This window comes from Triturus cristatus, chromosome 5_1 (assembly GCF_964204655.1).
Source record: "Triturus cristatus chromosome 5_1, aTriCri1.1, whole genome shotgun sequence".
Taxonomy (NCBI): Eukaryota; Metazoa; Chordata; class Amphibia; order Caudata; family Salamandridae; genus Triturus; species Triturus cristatus.
In genome coordinates, this window is record NC_140587.1 from 573060212 (window position 1) to 573083234 (window position 23023).

A 23023-nucleotide genomic window follows, 5' to 3' on the forward strand; every position below is an offset into this window, starting at 1 on the left:
TCACATCTGTCTTCCAGTAAGATGTCATTCCCAAAACTCCACACCATGTGAAAAAGATCTAGGGCATTGTTGTGGGTCTATTGCTAATATCTGATTAAGGCATCTGGGTGTCAGGTAGGTAGCATGTGGGTTATTAAATTGTGTATATTTTAACCATGCATTTCTGGAAACTCCTAGTGTATGGTCCATTGCTCTTTCCATCTCTTATCTATCAGTCTCCTGCTAACTTGTGCTTCCCACTTTTGTCGTAGCACTTGCAGCACAGATTTAAGCATTATATTGAATTATTTGTAAAACCATGACAGCAGTGAATTCCTGACACCCATCATATAAGTCAGCTGCAATAGTTTATGTGTGGGATGTACCTCTCTCCCCAGGCCCAGAGTTCCCTCATAACGCCCACTACTATTCCATAAACTAAGAATTGCCCAGGTGGGATTCAGTCACCCAACATTTCCTCCAGGGCCATCAACCTCCCTTCTTTTTAACAATCAACATCATTCTGTATTCCTGCCTCTTCCCAACTTTACGCTTGCTCTAATATCATGAGGACATTTTGCTGCATCAACCTGTATAAGGGGTTGGTTGGAGCATAAAGTGGTGTATTTCTGGTTTTATAAACCCACCTTCGCCAGCATCTCGTTGCAACTCTAACCAGTCTGAGTAACTGGATATAGTTTACATTATTATTTTGTTTTAGGCCATTAGGCATTCTCTCTACCCCAGGGTTTATAAGCCCAGTTGTTGCTGATAAATTACACTTGTCTACCCACCTTGACAGCCATTGAACCAGGGCCACTAAATAGTATCACCTCTAGTCGGGAGCCACTAAACCTCCTTCTTTTATTGGCATTTTTAATACAATATCCAATTTCCAGAACCACAAAGGCCAATCCAGACTGGAACATTCATAAAGTAGTAATACGAGCCTGGGGAGGACTATCTCTTCAGCAGAGCTATTCGGCCCCCTACCAATATTGATAACATTATTCAGAACTGCACGTTGAGCTTCAAGACTCTTAGTGCTGCCATCAGATTGCCTTCTAGCAGTCCTAAGCCCCAGATAGTGAAAAGTGTTGTGAGTGGCAATTCCAGACCATGCACCACAGAACACCCACTAGTAATCAGCCACCAAATCTAATGCCCAAAAAGGTTTCTTGTTCTAGGCAATACTATCATATTACTTGCTATACTCTCTCAAAAATAATGGAGGACCGATAGTTGACTCATTCAAAATGTCTTCTTATGTGTCACAGCAAGCCTCATTTGGCTAAGCAGTCTCGTTTTGTGGCGACTCTTATCAAACTCGACTCCCTAGTGCAGTGTAATGTTAAGAAGGATTTTCAGGTTTTCAACATGGAGCAGAAGAACCTTCATGAGGCATAAGAACATCTAACAGACAAATATCTAAAACAGTCAAAACACTTCTTATTATAACACAGCTGTACCACTGGCAACGGAAAGGTATCAAGCTTTTGAAACAATCTACAAGACAGGGAAGAAGCAGACCTTTGTGAAGGGCTGACACCACAACTAGATCACGATATGTTTTTAAAAACATAAGTGAATTGAGTCCTGTTTGCATCTAGAAGGCTGAGTACATTAGAGTGAGGTAGCTTGCACAACAATATATCTTCACCATTTGGACACCTAAGTGTACTTTGACTGTGCAATATTAACTATTGGTTAATGGACACCTCAATGGAACAAAGATTTAGCTGTAATTTAAACAACCCTATGAGTAGAAATGGCTTCTCAAGTGGTTTAGCATTCATGACAGACTTCCATCTAAATGTGAGCTTTCTGCTAGAAAGGTATACAAAAGAGACGCAACAAAAGTCATCATTCCTAAAACGTACAAGACAACGTTAAAAAATGGGGTAGCAGGAAAAACTTGAAGAGTACAACATGAGTGAAGGGCATTACAATAATGATTATTGTAAACTGTAAGAATCAATATAGTCCTCTTGAAAAACTGAAAGACAGAAGTAAGAAAGATCATGTTCCTAACACCCTGCAAGTAGCTGGGTAAAGACAAGTGCTTAGAATCAAATCCCAGAAATGCTCCTCCTGACAGGACTCCCACATCCATCCATCCTGTCTATGCACTGTACAGAGCAAATAGGAGATCTTTCATAGAATTATTCACCAGGTGAACTGTTCAAACTATCTGACACCAGTAGTAGAGCCTGAATTGTGTTAGTAATGTGAGAGGTGGGTGTCACATATTCCATTTTAGACTCCAACATTCAGGCAGCATAACACAAGATGTGTCCTGTGCTGTGATGGCATCTTTTACAAAGATCTGCATCTCTCCATGCATGACAAAAAGACACTGAGGAGGGAGCCAGGAAGACAGGAGAATGAAATGATTAAATGTTATGTTGATTATTACCAACCTAAGGTCTCCTCAAAGGCGGGGACGAGTGAATTGGGAAATGATAGCAGTTCATTTGTATGATAGGGAGTTGTGTGCAGCTCTCTTGCTTTCACCATCTAGCCAGCACAGAGGGAGGCGAGAAGCCGCAGGGCTGGTTGAGGACACTATTTCTGGATTACATAGACTTCACTGGTCTCAATATAATTTTGCAACAACATTTTTATTGAGCCACTTTTGCAAAATTACATCTTTGCACCCAAAGATTTTGTAAATTGCATTTTTAAATAGACCAGCACCAGTATAATCCATGCAGTCCAAACTCAACTTATAAATTGCCTGGACTTTCCTTTTGAGGGATATCTAGCTCATGCCATACTTACGTTTTTAGAAGTTCTGACAATTTGATGTTCTGTTACACACATGCGCTACTACATGTGTACGTGAATGACATGGAACTTGTAATAAGAATCCTTCCATGGATTCTACGGTAATAGTGTACATCAGAAACAATTGCTAAAATGTGAAGTCATAAAAAAATCAAGTATTAATGCCATGCATCACCGTGACTGTCTTTCAATATGCCATATATTCTTGATAAGTTGGTTGCAACCTTTCATGAATGCACCTACCACGTTAATGTGTGAACTGTAGTAAACTTACCAATAATGACCTTGCAATGACGTTTTCCACTACTTTCAAGTCATGCTTGAGCAGCCGGTGTTTCATGTTTGAGCCTTCCATCTCCTCATCCGCAAAAAACCGGAACAGAAGCGGTTCATCTTTAAATTCACTCTTTTCCAGCACTGTTTGATAAGTAAAGGAACAATTTCACAATGCCATAGGGAGTCAGGCAGATTAATAATGTTTATGTTCAGGACATGTTATAAAGTGAACAATTCCCACAGCTGGTTGCATTGTTCTATTATTGCCTGCAATACCGGGCAGACACTCAAATCATCAATGTCACTCTATGTTGTCACTCTATGTTGAGAACACTGGTAATCATTTTGCCAACTATGCCTGGTATCACAAAGGAGGTGATTTTCGCTGAGTGATGCCTGTATAACTTATTTTGCTAAATCCATTTGGACTCCTTGTTTGTAACCCAAAGTGTAAATCTTCATCATCTGAGTGGCTTCGTCTCGAAGCACTGCAACAAGGGTAACCCTACCATTACAATCCTCTCCTATTCCAGAATATCTGAAGGGCCTCAAAGTTGCAAATCATCTGTGAGGTACATGCCAGTAGCATCTCTACTCATTTTGGAGAACTAGACCATAACAGAACTGAAATGCTATATAGTAGTGGATTCAGATTTAAGGCCATCACATGCTGCAGTGCCTCCTTGGATCGGGGTCTCTCCAAGGCCAGAGCCTCTAGTGGATGCCATACCCACTTGGGGATATCCAATGGTGGCTGATCGAGTCCCTTCCCCCAGAAATTGGCTGAGCCAGACCTGGAGTGCTGGTTGACACTCTCTGGCATGCAGACTGATCTCTGGGGCCCTATTGACTGCGCCCACGCTGATCAGGAATGGAGACCTCACTTTTTCACCAGCCCTGTGGTCATAGACCCCCACACCGAGGTGCCGATTACGCTCCTGTAAAAACCGGGTACGAACCGTCGGACGGAGGGTTTTCTCCGTCCGACTCGTACCCGGTTGTAAAACTTTACAAACATGCAAGTACGATTCGCACGGAAACACCATTTCCGTACGAGTCGTACAAAACACCGACCGACGAAAATATACATACAAATGTGATCCGGGGAAAGCGCCGACGTGACGTCGGGACGCTTTCAGGCAGCGTTTCACGAACCAGGAAGTACGATTCGAACCGACAGCAGTCCGGACGACAATATTTTTACGGCACCCAAAAAGTGCCGGAAAAGCGAAGTACGCAGCGAAAGGACCAGATTAGGGGGCCCGGTACGTGCCGTACCCCCCCCCCCCCCAGCCCCCGTGAGTACGCGCCGTACCCCCGTGTATGTACACCCCTGTACGTTCGAGTCGTACCCCCACCCGTGTATGTACACCCCTGTACGTGTCGAACCCCCGTGTATGTACACCCCTGTACGTGTCGAACCCCCGTGTATGTACACCCCTGTACGTTCGAGTCGTACCCCCACCCGTGTATGTACACCCCTGTACGTGTCGAACCCCCCCGTGTATGTACACCCCTGTACGTGTCGAACCCCCGTGTATGTACACCCCTGTACGTGTCGAACCCCCGTGTATGTACACCCCTGTACGTGTCGAACCCCCCGTGTATGTACACCCCTGTACGTGCTGGGGGTACGCACCGTACATACACGGGTGGGGGTACGACTCGAGGCATGGAGAAAGCTATGAATTTATTCAGAAGTGTGGGATTCTGGTTGGCTAAAGACTGCAGTTATCCCATTTGTTGCTTATAGTCTGTACTGGGGGTTTCTGGTGAGAAGGATAGCGTGGGTAAGGGGCAACCAGGCACACATGTACGAAAACAGATGGGGATGATAGTAACTGCAGTACGATAAATGGGCAGTATTGTGGCCATATAACATGCCATAAGCAATAATCATAAGGATGGTTCCGTGGGATAAAAACTCACTGCTGACTTACGCAGCGACGTGAAGGTAATAAGTTTGATTACCAATACTAGCAAGTCTGAATCACATTCAATCGTTCCAAGGTCAGTAAACCGAGTATCATTTAACAGGCAATAACAACAATAGTAATTTACAGCACATAAAAAATGCAAGGGTGTTGTATGAACAAAACAGGTTATTATTGTTAACAGATAAACATCACAAATCATAATCCACAATGACTTTTTAATTCATCATTCTATGTAAGAAAATAATAACTACATAGAGTGTCGCTAGAGGGATTACTAAATGCAGTACTAATGGACTCCATCCACATTGTCTATGCCTGTCAGTGTGCATTTGGGACCCTTAAAAAGTTTTGTCTAGGAGGCTATGATGTTTTATTGACCAATTTCGGAATGAGCTGAGGAGGTACCGCTCTAAAGAACACTGCAGTAAGAGTCTATTACTGCTCCCAGAAATCAGCTACCTCGTCAAACACTTGTGGACTATATCTTTGCTTTTGACCCAGTACAAAGCACTCCACTGGTTTTGCCTAGGTTTGTGGAATGCAAATAGCACATGCATGCATGCATTCATACATGTAAGGATGGACATGTTGACAGAACACAGTGGGTATAAAAAACTACTTGGAGTAGCCTTGCAGCAGAGAACAGAGAACAATTCTGAGAGAAAGGACAAAAAGAAGAAGAACACAAATGAGTATAGAAGGAAGCAATTCTCCAAATAAGGCTCAAATCAAATGCTGGAGTTTAGAAGCCTCTTGGGTCAGTAATCCCTGTGCACATTTCAGGGTTTTGGCTGCTAGCATGAGGACAAGCAGAGTAAGAAATCAACCTATCCCCTCGATGAGTCAGCTGAAGTGTGCTGGAGTCACCAGTTGGCAGGTCCTTTTATGCCATCCTGTCCAAAGGGTGCCTTCCAACAGTGAATGCCAATCTCCAGGAACTGAGGGCTGCTCAAAGCACAGTTCCACAGAGCTTACACGAGGAAGCACCCTTCCTCTAGGTAGAATATTTTGTAGCTTTTCATCACCTAGTTAGATGCCCTGTTCTACATCTTCCTTGTCCATTGTCTTTCTCAGTGAGGCCCACGAGTGTCTCCAATAGATGTTCTACCTACCCAGGGAGCTACCCTGCTGAGTGAATACGTGCCTTTCCTTGGAAAATTTCCAGAGCTGTACTAAAGTGCTTGTGGACCTTCATCAGTATGTAGGTGCCTCTCACCCTTGACCATGATAGGGAGGAGTATGGCTATGTGTTCCCATCCAGCCCAGTGGTTAGGGTACCTGGCATCACAAGTGGGGTAATGTAGTTTCATAGTTGGCCCTTGAACAGCTGGGACAAGCTTTTCAGTGCCTAAATGTAACTCCTGGAAGGAACGCCCTTACAGAATATGGTGTGGGGGTGCCTCTTTGTAGAATCCTTTTAGAGAGTAACAGCTACGAATATCTGCAAACTTTGATTTTTCAAAGATGGAAGTTCAATTAGAGTGAGATTAAGCAACATATAGGCCACAACATGGGAAAAAATGCTATTTCGCTTTATAAATCATTCTTTCAATGGGAGCTGAAAAACTATTTTGATTGCTGCTCAGATTGTTCTTACCGTGGTGCATAAAGCCATTGTCACAGAGTCCTACTCCTAAGATGATTGCTTCCTCTCTTGTGCGGCAGTCCCCCTGGTAAAGAGACAAGACTTTATTTATTTACATTTCTTATGAAATTGTCAATGTGCATTGTATTTCTTGAAATGACCAGAGTGGCATAACTGTATTTTAATGCTTCTTCTACTACTGCCCGTTATAAAAGCAATTCAATCTACATTAAGAGGCTAAATTTAACTAGGGTGGTCAATACATGTAATGATCTGCATTGCTCTGGCTGGACATTTTCCCTCGAAGGGGAGCCTGTCAATTATTGTGGGACTTTTACTACCAATGTACCTACTGGAAATGTGCCTACAAAGTACATTCCAATACCCACATTAGAAAAGTCCTTGACATGCTGGAGGTTTTGTTTCATCACGTGAGTAACAATTTTGAGTCATTCTGTGATAGTGTGCCATTGTTTACAGGTTGGTCTATGACAGTGAAAATACAGAACTGAAGATGGTGATCATCTTCGACTTCATCTCTACTGCTGACATAGCATTCCTAGTGACAGAGACGACAGCGGCTCTGCCACTGGGAAGTTTGTTTTCTCCCAACCCACAGAATGGGGTGCAAGAGCACTGACAACAGTGATTATTGTGGGATATTCACTCACCGCTGACCTCTAAATCAGTCTGTAAATATAGACATCGTAATAGAACAAATAATTACTAATATGCACATAATACTTGACGTTATATGCACTGTAAAATACAGTGGTTATGAATGGAGTTACTATGATTTGCTAAAATAGTTTGGTTTTTGTTAGGGGAGGCAATACATTATTCAAGATATAGAGATTTGTATTTTCTTACTTGCATTCTGATCTTTTAATTAGTAGAACTTGAGGGAGGAGGCAATTTCCAATTTTATGGGGCCAAGTTGAGAAAGATCATCCACCAGACTGATGCTTTCACTGTTTAAGAATGGTGCATTTCAGAGTGGTAGCATTCAGGAATACATTTTATGGCCCATGATGGACAATTAGGCACAGATATTTGGGTTGCTTGCTGCACAGTGTTTTCAACAACATACAGCAGTGTCTATATAAAGACTGAACAATAGCTAGTGGTAGCGATGACAGGCAAGGGAGACGCCACTATCTAAATGTTTCCTTTTGTTGTATTTTGGGCAATCAGCTACATTCAGAACTAGCTGTAGAGTTAATGTTTTACCTCTTCAAGCCCTGTGTAAATAGTTATAGATGTCCTGCCCTGAGAAGACAGATTTGTGGGGTCTTAACGAAGAAAGTCATGATCAGTTTTATCTCTATCGGCCACATATTTTGCCAGGATGTTATAAGGGGAACATTTCACATCTATATAATTTTCCTTTCCAGGCTTTGTACTGTACTATACCATTATAAATAGGCGACTGCCTTATCAAGTGCTATGCATGTAATGGCTGCATGAATAGTGGTTGAAGGAGGATTTTTGATTGGATGATTGTATAGGTGCTTGTGGAGAATTATAAAAGATATAGCTGGTTTTACAATTGTCTGATTGGTCAAAATGTGTCTGGTTAGAGAATTAAATAGTGTGCATGGGAAGTTCAGGATTTAGTAAAGTAGTGTGAGGATTTAAGATGAGAGTATTTATCCTTTGTTAGGGTTTGTATTTGACATCATGACAAATGGGGTGATCGCTAAAATGGCTTAGAAGTTGACATCTTATATACATATATCTCATGAGCGCCATGATTCTCCAAATATTGAACAAATATGATGCAGAGACACATGAGTCTGGGAATGTATATGTGTATGTTACTTTGGTTAAACTCATAATACATTAAATAGGTTTATTGACTGCCATTTTTTAAGAAACAGTGAAGCTGGCACATGGAAACAAGGTGGATTATTGATGTTTAGCTTTATTATAAATATGCATAGAGTACAATATATTTCTGTTATGGTTAGAAAATATGTATGCAATGTTAATTTCTTTTTATGACTGTTTCGGTTTAAATCATTCTCAAGGCACACCAATGAGAAATATGTTTTTCTCTTTTCTTAACACAACAAGGATAAGCAGTAGGACCCAAACCCCATGAACCTGCCTCTTCGTACGAGGGCCTTACCACAATCTCTTTCTAATGGTATTTGGATGAAATATCGAGTTTAAAATATTGTGATACAGAAATATTGTCAAAAAATATTGTTGCTACAGAAATATTGTGATACAGAATATCATTGTTAATCATATCAATTTTGTTTTGTAAGAAATATCGTTTTCCAAAATATTGTTGTTTTTAAAATCATTGTCATTATTATAGTTGTAAAAAGTATGTTGGTAACATTGTTAGTTAATCTGTTATTTATTTAAAAAAGTTTTAATTTTAAGTGTTTTACTAATTTATTTTGAAATGTAATTAATTAGTCATTTTAAATTTAGTACCCGTATGTTGAGTTTGTAAGGGAATAGGGTTGGATGTTAACTGAATTACAATTAATTTGAATTTAATAATAATTGATTTTCATGTATTATTAATTATGTTCATTGTTTAATTTTTGGTTCACAGTTTTACATTTTTTATTTTATTTTAATGCATATTGTAATATGTTATATTTTAGTAGTGGATTCTTGGACTTTTAGGGAATGGGGTGGGAAGGTAATTAACTTATAATTAATTTAAATGTAATGGTAAGTATTTTTTTTGTAGATTAAGCATTTCATCGATAATTAAGTATGTTATTCTTTAATTGTTAGTTTACATGTATTTCTTATATTAAAATTAATAATAGTATGTTACATTTGAGTAGCTTGTTGTTGGGCTTGCAGGGCATTAGACTGAGAAGGTAATTAAATTAGAATTATTTGAATTAAATGGTGGGTATATATTTTCTGTACATTCATTATTAAATTGACTATTAAGTAGGTTAGTTGTTCCATGAATAAATACATGAATTTATTCATGATCAATTACTTAAAATAATTACACGAATTGAAAGACACAATATTTCCTAAGTACAAAATGAAGTTGTTAAAACCATATTGGGAATCTATCAAGATTAATATCCTTAAAGAAAAAACATTACGGAAAATGAAAGACACCGTTTTCCTAAGTGAAAAAATGAAGTTAAAAACCATATTGGGAATCCGTCAAAATTAAAATACATGAAGGGAAAGTCATCACAAAAAGGCAAAAGGCTTTCACCACTTCTTAACAAACGGCGAGATCCAGATTGTCTTTATGAAAGATTAAAATGCTCAGAGAGTTAAAAAAGGAAACAAAAAAAAGCAGAGTGCTGTTATGGCATCTTAAAGAATGGCGAAGACGAGATTGTCTTTATGTATGTTCTTTTAGGCGTTTTTCAAAAGTGCTAGTGTGGGGAATCCAAAGACTAGAGGATGGGCAAGGGCTTTGGACCCTTGGTGGGGGGATAGTTTGATGGGGGCTGTGTGTGGCTCATGTTGAGTCTAATCCGGTGGCTCCCACGTGTGACAATTAGACTGCTGATTGAATGGCATCAGATAATTGCCCAGGCCTTCCTAAGATAAGATCAAAGAGTGTTGTTTGGGAAACACCAGTCCGAGGCTTTTCTACAGGCTCTTTTCCAGTGGTGAGAAATAGGGGGACTAATATGGCGATGGCGATCACTGGCAAGTTTGGGGAACAGCGAATGGAGCCACGATTTCTACAATAGTTACACACTCTGCATGTTCTTGCCTCACCCTCCCTTGCCCAAGATGGGTTGAAGTCCAAAATTGGTAGGGCTTGGAGGCGCATGTATAGGATTTTCCTGCGTATGTGGACTGCAAGGGCTTGATGTAAGCAGGGCTGTGCTTTTCCCACCATGTAGGAATCGTTTAGTGCCCCAAAGATCGAACAACGACAGAAACTTTCTTTGTCCAGTTCTAGGGAGCTTTTATTAACCTGCAAGTTCACTGTCCTTTTTCATACTAGAAAAAGTATGTCAGGGTGATGTAGGTTAATGACTTTGATCTTCAAGTTGTTGATTGTCTCAACTAGATGCACTTGCCATGGGGAGACCCCTTCTTCGAAGATTACTTTGAGTTGTGCCTTGAGTGTGTTCTCAGGGGCACACTGGGTCCTGGTGTAGTATTTCAGTAGGTCCCTATGGCATTCAAGATATATTTTGCCAAGGCCTAGCTCCAGTCTCAGCCTCACTCTTCGGGCTTGAAAGATTTTTTTGTATGCTGAGGTTTGGATGTTCTTTAATAGTGTTATCAGTGCATCGGGAAAGGCTAAGTGGCTGTAGTTGAGAGCTGGGATAAGTTTAGCTTTCAGACCTTTCAGCATAGGTTCAGCATTTGGGCTTTGCAAGTGGCTGTTGAGGCATTTTAGGCTGTGCACAACTCCTGCACCCTAAATTTTAAGATGCTTCAGGTGGGCCATTGGTTTGGCCCCGTCAGTGAACCAAATGCTTATGTAGTTGTAACTTGCAACTGTTGTTGTTTATAATTCCCCAAGCTGACAATGTGCATGTGTCTTGTGAGGATGTTTTGCAAAGATGATGATTTTGGTCTTGCCCTGGTACACCTGAAGTTTGTTGGCATTGTTAAACCTATCTTGTGCGTCAAGGGCTCTCTGTAGACCTGACTTGGGGTTGTCCATGATCTCTATGTCATCTGTGTACTGCAGGATTGGGAGGGGTGACCATACCTGGGTGTAACTAGGCTGGCACCTTCGATTGCTTTGCCCAGGTCATGTTACGTTATGTTAATAAGATTTATACAGCGCACAGCTACTCACAAGAGCATCCCGGCGCTAAAGACAAGACGGCACCTACATATGAAACGTATACAGATTGTGTGAAAAGCCAAGTTTTTAGTTTTCTTTTTAAAGATGGAAAGGTCCCAGGTTAGATGCAGTTCCCTAGGGAAAGTTAAGAGGCCCTAAATAAGAGAAAGATATGCTGCTTGTTCTGAGCCGGCAGATATGCATGACTTTAGCCGGATGTTCCAAAGAGAAACGCAAGGTGCGGGCAGGGATGTAATCATGGATCCCCTCTCTCAGATAGCCAGCACCTGAGCTGTGCAGCGCTTTATGCATTAAAACCATGGCCTTTAATCATATCCTCTTTCTCATTGGGAGCCAGTGAAGAGCCTCCAACTGAGCGGTCATATGTGATCTAGGGGGAAGATTGAGTAACAGCCAAGCTGGCGAATTCTGAACCACCTGAAGTCAGCTGTGTAAAGGTTCAAAAGGAGGGAGGCCAGCACGCAGCCATGTTTGAGTCCATTGTTGGATGAGACTTTAGTGGATGCTGTGTTAGGGCTTGTTTTTTTCCAGACCCAGGTCTCCTGGTAAAGAGATATTATAGCTATGAGGAGCAAGGGGGGGACCTCCTATGCTATTAACTGTTTGCAGCAAACCACCATGTTGAAAGCTGCACTGTAATCAACAAAACAACTGAACAATGGTGGTTGTTTGCTCCGTGTTGCTTGGTGAGACAGGTAACCTAGTGCTGTAACATTGTGGAGGCTGCCGGCCTGAAACCAGATTGGAAGTATGGATGTATTCTGTCTTCTGTCACTCAGGCTTCCATGTCTTCTAACAGGATACGTGCGTTTGCATTTGCTTCCAAGTCTAGAAGGGCAAATACCTGGTAGTTTGCTGTATTTAAACGGTCTCCCTTTTTGTGAATTGTGAAGAGAATTGATCCTCTCCATGAGTTTGGAATCGTGGCAGTGCTAAAGGTGTGGTTGTAGAGCAATGCGTGTATCCCAGCGCAGAAATCTTGTGCAGCATTAAAGACTGAAGCGGGGAGGCCATTAGGACCGGGGGCCCCGTCTCTCCTCCTTTTTTGTATTATGGTGATGATGGAGGCCTCTATAAGTGAGAAGGATGACAGGGTATGACAGTCTACTGCTGCAGCTGTCTGGTTGGCTGCTATTTTAATCACCTGATCGTCTGTGTATATGGATTGGCGTAGGTGATCTACTCCTCCCTTTCTGCCATGCGGTTGTCCTTGGTATGGGCGAAATTACTGAAGCTATTTATGTGCTTCCAAAAGTGGTAATGATTTTTCTCTTGTAGCGTGGAAAATATCTTGAACCATTTTTCCTCGATTTTTAAAAAATCTTGTTGCCAAACGATCCACATATGGGTCGATCTGAATGCTGTAATAATTTGTCCCGCATTGTTTTTGTCACCCCACCTTTGGCCACTGAGTCTATGAGAAGATTGTGCTTACTTGCGGCCAGTCTCTTTTTTGTTATTTAGGAGGTTGTTGGTTGAATGGGGAGTCTTCTTCTCAAAGTAGGCCTCGGTCCTACCCCCACGGCTGTGTGGGGGTCTGCTACAAGTTTATCCCAGTGCTCCAGTGATGTGAGTGCACTGCGTGACGTGTCAGTGGCCTCCATTGATATGATCCAATTGCTTCACTTTTTGCTGAGGTTGTCTTTCCATTTAATTCAGAGGCGAGGTCTTGATGTCTAATTGCAGAATTGCTTGTAAAGGTCTATAGTCGCTTTCTGCCCAATCATCTACTTCAAAAGTGCTGACCTTAGGTGTCAAGTATTCGCTGATGAATATATAGTAGATAGTTGGTATGTTCCTGAAAATAGGAAGAACGTAGCATGGAGGCTAGGCTGTGGTTTTTAGAAAGACCCTGGAGTGAAACATCCTCGGAGGTTGGTCTGGTTGTTTTTGGTTGAAAGCCCAGGGCCCTGGTGTTAAAACTCTCCAGCTATGACTGGCGTATGCGAGTAGTATTTGTCTAACAGCTCTTCAGTTGTGGTAATTTATTGCCTGTTTTTCTGGAACTGCTTTGTGTTGACATAGCGGTATATTAGCAGCAATGGGAGTGGGTTGAGATCACATTTTAGGCCTTAGATGAGTAAAGCTTGGAGTGTGTGTTAGTGGCTATTGCGGTGGTCTCTATTTTATAGTTGTGTTTAGCGTAGAAGGAAAGTACTCCTGATGGCCAACCAAAGATGTTACTTTTTATTGATGGTGAATGAAATTCATAATAGCCTGGCCCAGGTCTTTTGAAAGCATAGGATCTCTCCTTTGTGGAGGTAGTCAAAGGCTGAGTTGTCCTCAGTACTTTTCTTGAGGCCTGCCACATTCCATGAGATAATTGTTAACTGAGGACTGGAGATGGCCATCCCTGAGAGACTGGTTTGCGTCCAAGTATGGGTGGTATTGGGAGTGCAGTTGGTGGAAATTCAAAGCAGGCGGTGCCTGCCATTCACAATCCTCATGAGCGTCCTGGGAGTGAAAAACCCTCTGTTCATTGGTACATGATATTTCAAATATGTTGTGCCTCTCTAGTTCAGCTTGGTGTTCAAAAGTTTAATGGGCACTGTTTGTCCCTCAAAGTACTGAGTTGGCCCCTTGCTTTTAGGGGCTGGGACTGTAGCATGTGTGGGTATTTCTCGGGATGATTTTGCTTAATGTCTATTTCCCATTAAGCAAACAGGGGCGCTATCTTGAGCATAGTGACCTGGTATGGTTGTTAGTGCATGATTACCAAAGTTGACTTTCCATGAATGTTGTCAGGGAGTTTTTGGAACCTAACCCAACCGAGATCGTGCAAGTGAATATGGGTCAGAGATGGTACGTGTTTGAGTAGTCAGAGAATGTGCCCCTTTTTAAAATATCATGTTTGACTTTAATATGGTATCGGGGATTAGCGTTAACTCCAGGGAGCCCGGGATAGCCTATGTATGGGTTGGTTACTATGGGCCAGATGTATGTAGCTAGCATTTTGCGATTCCCTAATTGTGAATCACAAGGATTTTCAATTAAGAAATTGCAAAATGCAATGTATCAAGGTGTATAGTACACCTTTTGTGATTCCTAAGGGGTCGTAAATAACCTACCTCATGAATATTAATGAGATAGGTCGCAATTTGCGACCCCCTAGGAATCGCAAAAATCACGGGGATGGAAGCCTGCTGAGGTCAGCAGACCACCACGTCCGTGTTTGCTTTCCAATAAAGCAATCTTTTTTTTTTTTAAAAGCAGCCCGTTTTCATTAAACGAAAACAAGATGCTTTACAAAACGAAACGTTTTCTTTTCATTTTATAAGAGCAGGCAGTGGTCCGTGGGACCACTGCCTGCTCTTAAAAATAGTTTTACAAACATTCACAACGGGGAATGGGTCCCTTGGAGACCCCTTTCTATTTGCGAATGGTTTACCACCTACTTGAAGTAGGTGGTAAAATGCAAATTTTTTGCAACCGCAATTGTGGTCACAAAACATTCATACATACCGATGCGATTCGGTAGCAGGAAGGGACGCGCTAAACACGCCCCTTCCTAATACCGAATCGCAAACCCATTTTGCAATTCGGTAGCAGGTTTCCGAATCGCAAAATTAGGTTTGATGCATCGGAAAAGCAATTTTTGCGTTTGCAAATGGGCAGATTCTGCGAATCTGCCCTTTTGCGAACTCAAAAATGCTTCATACATCTGCCCCTATATTCTGGCCCAATGTGCAAGGGGGGCGTTGATTGGGTTGGTATCAAGATTGCCAAGGTTGGGGGCACGTTTTGAGTAGGACCGAGGTTTGAGGAAATGGTGGGCTGGCTGTTTGGGAGTGTACTTTTGTTATTTGGGGCCCAGCCTGAGTGCCCACTGGTATCTGTGCATGACTCAAAGTTTAGTGCAGCTTGAGTGCTTGCATCCACCCTTTCCATGTTTAGCGGGTGGGGGGAGTTTTCTTAGGGGTTGATCTTACTACAGGAAGGTCTTTCCTTTCCTTATTTAACATTGAGAGAGGAGTTGTCTGAGGGACTGATCTTGTTACAGCGAGATCTTTTGTGCTGTTAATGCTACCCTGGGGGTCAATATCAGGTACAACTGGACAGAGTCACGTTCTGCAGATGGATACCGATTTCTGTTGGTAGTTGTCAGAAACGCCACACTTTTGTCCTTTGCTGATTTTATATGCTCTTTCTATAGTTTTCATCTTTTCTCTACTGGAGAGTGACACAGCTGACTGTGTTGGACAGGGTGGTACCTCCTTTATGTCCCCTCCTGTTAGATGATCGCTGGTGCTGAGGCTACTGTCTATGTTAAGAGGTGATTGATTTTGCAGGGACTTTAAGGCTTGAATTTTACTAGAATTGACTGGGGACTACCTGTTAAGTTTATTGTTGAGGATGAAGTGTCCCTTCTGTGTCTTCAACTGCCCTGTGTTCATTGGCGTGTGCAGTCGGCCTGCTGTCTGCAGAGAGGTCACCTTTCATTTGACTGTGGCAACGAGTTTGGTAAGTCGATGATGGATGTGCATGAGCACAGCCTGTCTTTTAAACTGCCTTGGATGTTGACATTGATAAGGTCCATCATGGCACTCACTACTTCAGCTGTCGTTAGGCGACACCGCATCTTTACCGCCTATATTGCTTGAAGAACTTAAGGCATGTGAATTGCCTTTGGTGTGCAAACCCTGGAAATAATGCATGATGAAGCCTGTTGCTGTGATGTAAGAGGGTGATTTGGGGCCTGGGCATTCCTGACTGGGGGCCTGCAACCATTAATGAATTGCTGGGGCATATCGTGTGCTCCGGGTGGTTACTTGTGTGGGGGAGACTTTTCACTCAGTTGCCAACTTTGACCGTGTAGAGGGTTTCCTTTTTTGCACTTTGCTGTTGCTTTTTCCCTGTGCTCCCCACACATGGAAGGCTTGCAATGCCTGGAAGGCGATTGTTGCCAGCTTTCCAATTTTCTTTTTTTTTTTAAATGTATTATTTTTATAAATTGTATACAATCACCAACGCTGTTGCATGGTTACCACGACTTTCAGAATATCTTCGTACATTACTGTTTTAGGCAGTTAACCCCTTGCTGGCTAGATTTTTGATAGAGAAGTAGGTGCAGGGTGAGCGGATAGGAAAGTTAGAAATGAGAAAGAGAAAGAGGATAGGACAGGCATGTAGAGAGGTATACATCTTTGGCTTAAAACATTGGCTTACGATATGTCCACTACTGTTCGTATTATCTCAATTCAAGATATTCAGGCTAGTTTCCGAGTCTCTTCGGTCCATATTTTTGCAGGGCTTTGGGTTTTGGATCGTTTACAGTAGGTGTTCTGGTGTTTTCCTATGGAGGTTTGTAGGGGTCCAGAGACCTGTCCAGCGTTTCCCATATCCCCCTTGTTGACGCATTCCAGGGGGAGTGCTGCAATGCCAAGAGATCCGCTCCTCTGAGGTGAGTGACCCAGTTGATCCAACCTCTGTAGCTGGTTTTGCTAGTGTCTTTCCAGTTGGTTAGTACCTGTTTGACCGCAGCTGTCAGGAGTAGGTCCATTAGTTCCCTCTCTCTCTCCGAGGAGAGAGAGGTACGTATAAAGGCCGTGGTGAGGGAGGCAAAGTCTCTTGTTAGTTTGCATTTAAACACATTGTCTATGAAATCAAATACCGTTCCCCTGAACGCCTTGAGTGTTGGGCAATGGAAAATGAGGTGTGCTAAGTCTCCCTTCTCTGTGCTGCAGTTCCAGCAGAGGGAGTCTTCCATGGGGCCTAGTGTGTGTAAGCGGTCTGGGGTCCAGAAGGTTTTGTGGAGAAGACAGAGTTTTGTTTGTGCTAAGACTAGGATGATCGTGTTTCGCGTGGCCGAGGTCCAGAGAGATTTCCCATTCTCGGTCGTTTAGCGGGGGTGGATATGTTTATCTCAGTATTCAGTTGCTTTGGTGTTAAGTTTGGTGTTTTTTGGGCGTAGTATTTTATATAGTTGAGAGACTTGATGGCCTAGTTTGTTGATGTTTGCTACGTAGCGGAAGATCGAAGGTTGATTGCTGGCTAGGCTTGCCTTTGACAGGGCTGTTTTTATCTTTAGAAATCTATATAGGTCTATGTTTTCCAGCTGGTGGGATGCTTTCAGATCAGCGAATGTAATAGGGCATGTCTCCTTCTCGAGTTGGTGTGGGAAGCATATACCTTTTTCTATCCAAGTGTCGTAGTTGAGATTTTTCCTCTTATACTTGATCTTGTTGTTAGCCCACAAGGCTTCTGATTTGGACCCCTTAATGCTTATCTCCATTATCTTGTCGACCTTTAGGAGTGCTATTTTAGTGTTTTTAAATATCGTTTTAGACGTGTGTGGGTATGTGTTTACTGTCAGTAGGGCTTGTGGGCTCAGATTATTCAGGATGGCTTTCTCTACCTGGAGCCATACAGGTGTGTAGTTGGGCAACGGGGCAAACCATTGCGTTCCTTGTGTAGGTAGGAAAGCTAGTTGGAAAACCCTGAAGTCAGCTAGGTTCACCTCCCCTGGGTTTTCGCCAGTCTCAGTTTCTTAATACTAATCCTCGCCTTCTTCCCACGCCACAGGAACAGTTTCGATACGCCCCCACTAAGTTATGAACTTCGGTGACCAGACCTCAAGTAGGTTTGTTACTTTTCCTAGTAGGACTTTTTCATTGTGTTTTAGGGTGCTTATCAGGTCGGTATCAAAATGTATTCCTAGTATTTGATGTGTCCTGTCTGCCAAGTCAAGCCCGAGTCCCCCAGCGTGTCTCTCGTGCAGTAGATGTTTAGTGGCTTACATTCTGACTTATATCTATTTAGTTTATATCCTGATAGCCTGGAGTATTCTGCTATTGTTGACATTAGTTCCATGATAGAGGTTTTTGGTTGTTTTGTTATTATCAGAATGTCGTCCGCGTATGCTGCGACTTTTACTACAGTCCCCTTGATATCGACCCCTTTGATGTCGTCGTTTAGTTTTATGTCCTGGATGAGGGGCTCGAGTGCCAGAAGGAAGAGAGCTGGCGAGAGAGGGCATCCTTGTCTGGTGCCCTGCTGGAGCTTGAATGGGTCTGAAAGTGAGCCGTTTACCATAATGCGGGCTGAGGGTGTTTGGTACAGGGCCATGACTATTCAGATATATCTCGCCCCTAGGTTGAAGGTCTGCATGCACTGCTCTAGGAAGGCCCAGGAGACCTTATCGAAGGCCTTTTCTGCGTCTAGTGCAATAGCTACTGCCGGCTCTGTTTTCGTGGGGATTTGTTCTAGTACGTGGCAGAAAAGTTGTGTATTGTCACTAGACATACCATTCCGCATGAAACCGACTTGGGCTTTACTTATTAATTTGGGTAGGACTGTGTTTAGTCTGACTGCCAGTATTTTGGCGTAGATTTTACAGTCCACGTTGATGAGGGATATGGGTCTATAGTTTTTTGGCAGTTGGTGGTCTTTGCCTTCCTTTGGGATAACTATTATAGTCGCCTCTGTCATGGACTGTGTTGTTATTCCTGTGGATGCCGTATGGTTAAAGACCTTTTTCAAGGTTGGTGTTAGATGTGTTGAATAGGTCTAATTGAAATCCTCTGTGTAGCCATCTGGCCCAGGTGCCTTATTTTTATTTTGTGACTTGATAGACATTTCTATTTCCGGGCAGTTGATTTCCTCACCTAGCCTTCCTATGTCTGCGTCGTCTAGTTTTGGGAGTCCTAATCTGTGTAGGAATCTCACGCATTCTTCTAGGTTAAGTGTCTGGTCTGTTTTGTATAGATATGATTAGAACTCTTGGAATGTACTGAGGATTTCTTTGTGTCTTGTGTGTGTTTTATTGTTTGAGTCTGTAATTGATGAAATCGCTACTTGGTTGCTTTTGTGTTTCAGGTATGATGCTAGCAGTTTCCCCGCTCTGTTGGATTCGCAAAGGTTAAGTGCTTTGCATTTGTTAAACCACAGACCTGCCCTTTCGCTCAGGATTTTATTGTACTCATACTTGTGCTGTGTTGGAGCGTGTTGTTGTCTGTGTCCTTTATGTTTTCGAGTTCTAGTTTTTTAATCTCGTCCTTTTGTTTATTCTAGCCTTAATTCCAATTAATTTACCTCTGATCGTTGCTTTTAAGGCCTCCCATACTGTGTTAACGCTAGTCTCCTGTGGATCGTTACGGGTCAGGTAGTCCGCTATGGCTTCCTAAATTTCTTTTTTATTACCTGGGTGTGGGATAGTTTCACTGTTAAAGCAGCATCTTCTCGGGATCGCCTCGTTGTGACAGCCGCTTAGTTTTAGGCTAATGGCTAAGTGGTCCGAGACTAGTCTTGGTGCAATCTTGGAGTCCTCTATCAAGTGTGAGTGTCCCCCTGAAATTAAAATGTAATCTATCCTTGTGTACGAGTTATGTGGGTTGGAGTAAAATGTGTAGTCTCTAGTGTCTGGGTGTTGTAGTCTCCATGTATCTTTGAGATTGAATTTGGTGCAAATGTTTTGAAGTGCAGCGTGGGAGTTGGTGGGGTGGTATTGGCAAGTGGACTGTCTGTCTAGTATGTGGTCTAGTGGGATGTTAAAGTCCCCTGCTACAATCATGAGTGCGTCCTGCGGTAGTTTGTCTAAAATGTCAGATACTTCCGTCCAGAATGTAGGATCGTCTGTATTAGGACCATATATGTTTGCCACGTGTAATCGCTCCTGCCCTCTTGAGAGATTTGTAATAAGAAGTCTGCCCTCCATGTCGTGGTCGTGGGAGTCTATTAAGATCTTCGATCTCTTGGATACTAGGGTTAAGACCCCCTCTTCTTTTTATCTGCTGATGAGCGCGCAAGTTGTGCTATCCAGTTGGCTCTAGGTAGTTTGGCATCTTCCTCTCCTAATTTAGTTTCTTGTAATAGTACTATGTCGCTTTTGGTCTTTGCTAGGTAGTCCAATATCTTTCTGCGTTTAATGGGGTGGTTTAGGACCTTGACGTTGAGGGATGTTATGTTAAGGTCTACAGCTAGGGTGAGGGTTTTGTTGTTAGTAATCTAGCGTATTGTGGTGAGGTGGTCCTGTGTGCCCAACACTCAGGGTTCTATGCTGTTCTCTGTACCCTGGGTTCATTGTGTGTGCCCATTCCATTTCTGCATGGTCCGCCTGATGAGGTAACTGACAAGTGCAGTGACATACAAGATGTGGAAGGAAGAAAAGAGTCGAAAGTAGACAGGACAGATATCTGAGAAATACTGGTGCGGCTCTCCCCCCTGCTCCCCCCTCCCTCCCACCCGCCCCTCCCCTCCTTCTTCACTCGTCTGTGGGCGGTGCGACGGCAGGATCGCCATTCCGTCTCCCGAGAGGTGTTGTCGTGTAGTTCCTTTTTGAAAAACTCCAATGTTGTTTTGTACATTAGCTCTGACATTTATATGTTCAGTGTTATGCTCGAGGTAATCAAAGTAAAAGGATACATTGTCGTCCCTGAGTCATTTTATTGTCCGCATCGATCTTCCGGTCATTTTTGGTGTTTAGGTGGGTTGGTTAGTGTCGCCCTTAGGCATGAGGTAGTCGTTGCAGGCAAGCATTGTTCATGAGGTAGGATCTGGCATCATTGAGGTAAAATTGTTATATTGCATTGGCGACCCTTGTCCTTTCTGTGCCTTTCAGGAGCCTGCCCCCCCCCCGGTGATTGGTTCCGGCGAGGGGCCTCTCTTCGCTGAGCCTTGTTGTGAGGTGTCCATGGTTTGGGTTGTTGGGCCGTCCAGGTAGCGGTTCAGGTCTGTTGGGTCTGTAAAGAAGTGGCTTTTCCCCCTGTCTATTATCTTGAACTTTGCGGGACCTACGAACGAGAATTGAGTGTTCTTGTTCTTGAGGTCTTGGCGAAGGGCTAGAAAGCCTTTCCTAGTATCCACCATGGGTTTCATAGTCCTGTGTGAGGATGATCTTGTGCCCCTTCCAGTTGATCTGGTGGTTTTTGCGTGCTAAGTTAAAAATGTCATCCGTGTGCTGGGACCTCAGGGGCTTGCATGTGATAGGCCGTGCGGCTTGGGATGCTGTTGGTTTGAAAGCGGGAATTCTGTAGGCTTTGTCTAGCTCGAATTGTCGGGTGAATTTTAGGTTGGTGAGCTTGGGGATTAGGTCTTCAAGGAATGTGGCACAAGATCCTGCTGCGTCCTCTGCCCCTTCTGGGATCCCGAGTAAGCGTATGTTCCCTCTTCGGTTTCTGTCTTCAATCTCCGCTGTCTGCTTTTGGAGTGCCCCTGTTACCGCTGATATTGCCTTCATCTCTTTGCTCACATTGTGGGACGAGTCTTCCACGTCGCTGATTCTTTGCTCTGCAGCTGCCAGCCTAACGTTCACGAAGTTTATGTAAGCTCTGACTGCCGCAATCTCCAGTTGGATTGTGTCAGTGGTGAGTTTCGTGGTTTTTGCCAGATCATGCACTTCCGCTAATTTCTTTAGTATCATTTCTAGGGTACTGTTTATGTCCGTTTTTTGTTTAATCGGCGAGTCTGATGTCGCTGGTTCGCCTTTGCTCTTGTTTGTTTGTTGTTGCTGTAGCCTCATTTCTCTGTCTGCCATGCTGCTTGACCTGCTATGCTTGTCTGCTTTATCCTCCCTGTTCCCTTGGTCTCACTCACTGGGCCTCTTTTGCATGGATCTCTTCTGTCCTAGAAACCTCCCTGTATATCCCCCGCTCTTTATTGTGTCATCGCGACACCTCTCTCTCCCAGTTGATGGTGCTTGGGTATCTCTTCCGCTTGGTTCCCCCGCTGTGTTGTGGTGTGCAGCCTTGGTACCATCTGTACCTGGACGGCTTGTCGTTGTCTGTGACTGGCGAGTGCGGTCCCTTGTTCTTGGATCTGATTCCCTCCTGGAGGACTTTTTTGGTTTCCCCACAATCCTGGACTGGGGGGGTCTTGTAGATCGCTAGGTCGCTCTTATTTCGCGTCTTGTCCCCACACTGTATTAGTAGCACTGTCTGCTTGTATCACTTCATGCGCCTGATGTGCCCTTGTTGTTGGTGTTACTCGCTTTATTCTTTCCTACTGCTTTAGGCCATCCTCCTCAGCGCTGTTTAAGCTGGCCCTTCCTTTATCGGATTCGTTTTCACCTTAGGGAGTGAGGGGACCTTGCTATCCACTTTTGCCCCCAGGTGCACGCCCTCTGTTGATACACACTTGCTTTTGTTATGTTCGCCTTTGTGCACGCATCTGTCTTGGGTGGGCTTCTTCCCTTCTGGTGAACGCAACCAGTGCTCTTCCTGACCGCTCTTCCGCCCTCTGTGCTGTGGCGTTAGAGAGACTGCGCGTCTGTGAGCCTGTGGATCGGAGCTGCACGTTATGGGAGTCTTCCCCCTCCTCTACGGTGCAGCTATCTGACCCGGCTTGTGGCTCTTTGCGTTGGCGCCATCTTGCTTACACTTCTCCTCCTCACACTGTTTCGCGCCCCAGGGATGCTTCTGCCCCTTGCCAGAGTCTAGCTGCCTGGTGGTGTGTGCAGAGCCGGGGTGCTGCGCTCCCGGTGGCTAGAGTGCCGCTGTTGTTGTTATGTGCAGAGGGGTCCTTGTTCCATTAGCGACGCGCCATTTTGGTTTGTTTGTGCGTGCTTTTTCCTGGGTTGGAGGTTGCCCCCGTTTCAGTTGTGCTTTCTGTCCGGTAGTGTAAGGGAGTGGGGCCATGTTCTAGACTTGGGTTAGGGCTTTGATCTGGCAACCCGCTCTCTCCCCCACTGCTCTTCGTCAACCTTACGGCGCTGGGCGCACTGTATTTCAGCTCGCCACTTCGCACTCA

General features: G+C 43.6%; 1 protein-coding gene across 1 annotated transcript in view; it reads right to left on the minus strand.

Annotated features, from left to right (window-relative positions):
* PREX2 (phosphatidylinositol-3,4,5-trisphosphate dependent Rac exchange factor 2) overlaps positions 1-23023 on the minus strand; it is a 1250200-nt gene that overhangs the window by 704475 nt on the left and 522702 nt on the right. The window contains exons 16-17 of the mRNA XM_085605489.1: positions 6577-6649; positions 3041-3183 (exon numbers count right to left, since the gene is read on the minus strand). Coding sequence (XP_085461615.1) covers positions 3041-3183; positions 6577-6649 — 216 coding nt within the window. The remainder of the gene's footprint in view (positions 1-3040; positions 3184-6576; positions 6650-23023) is intronic.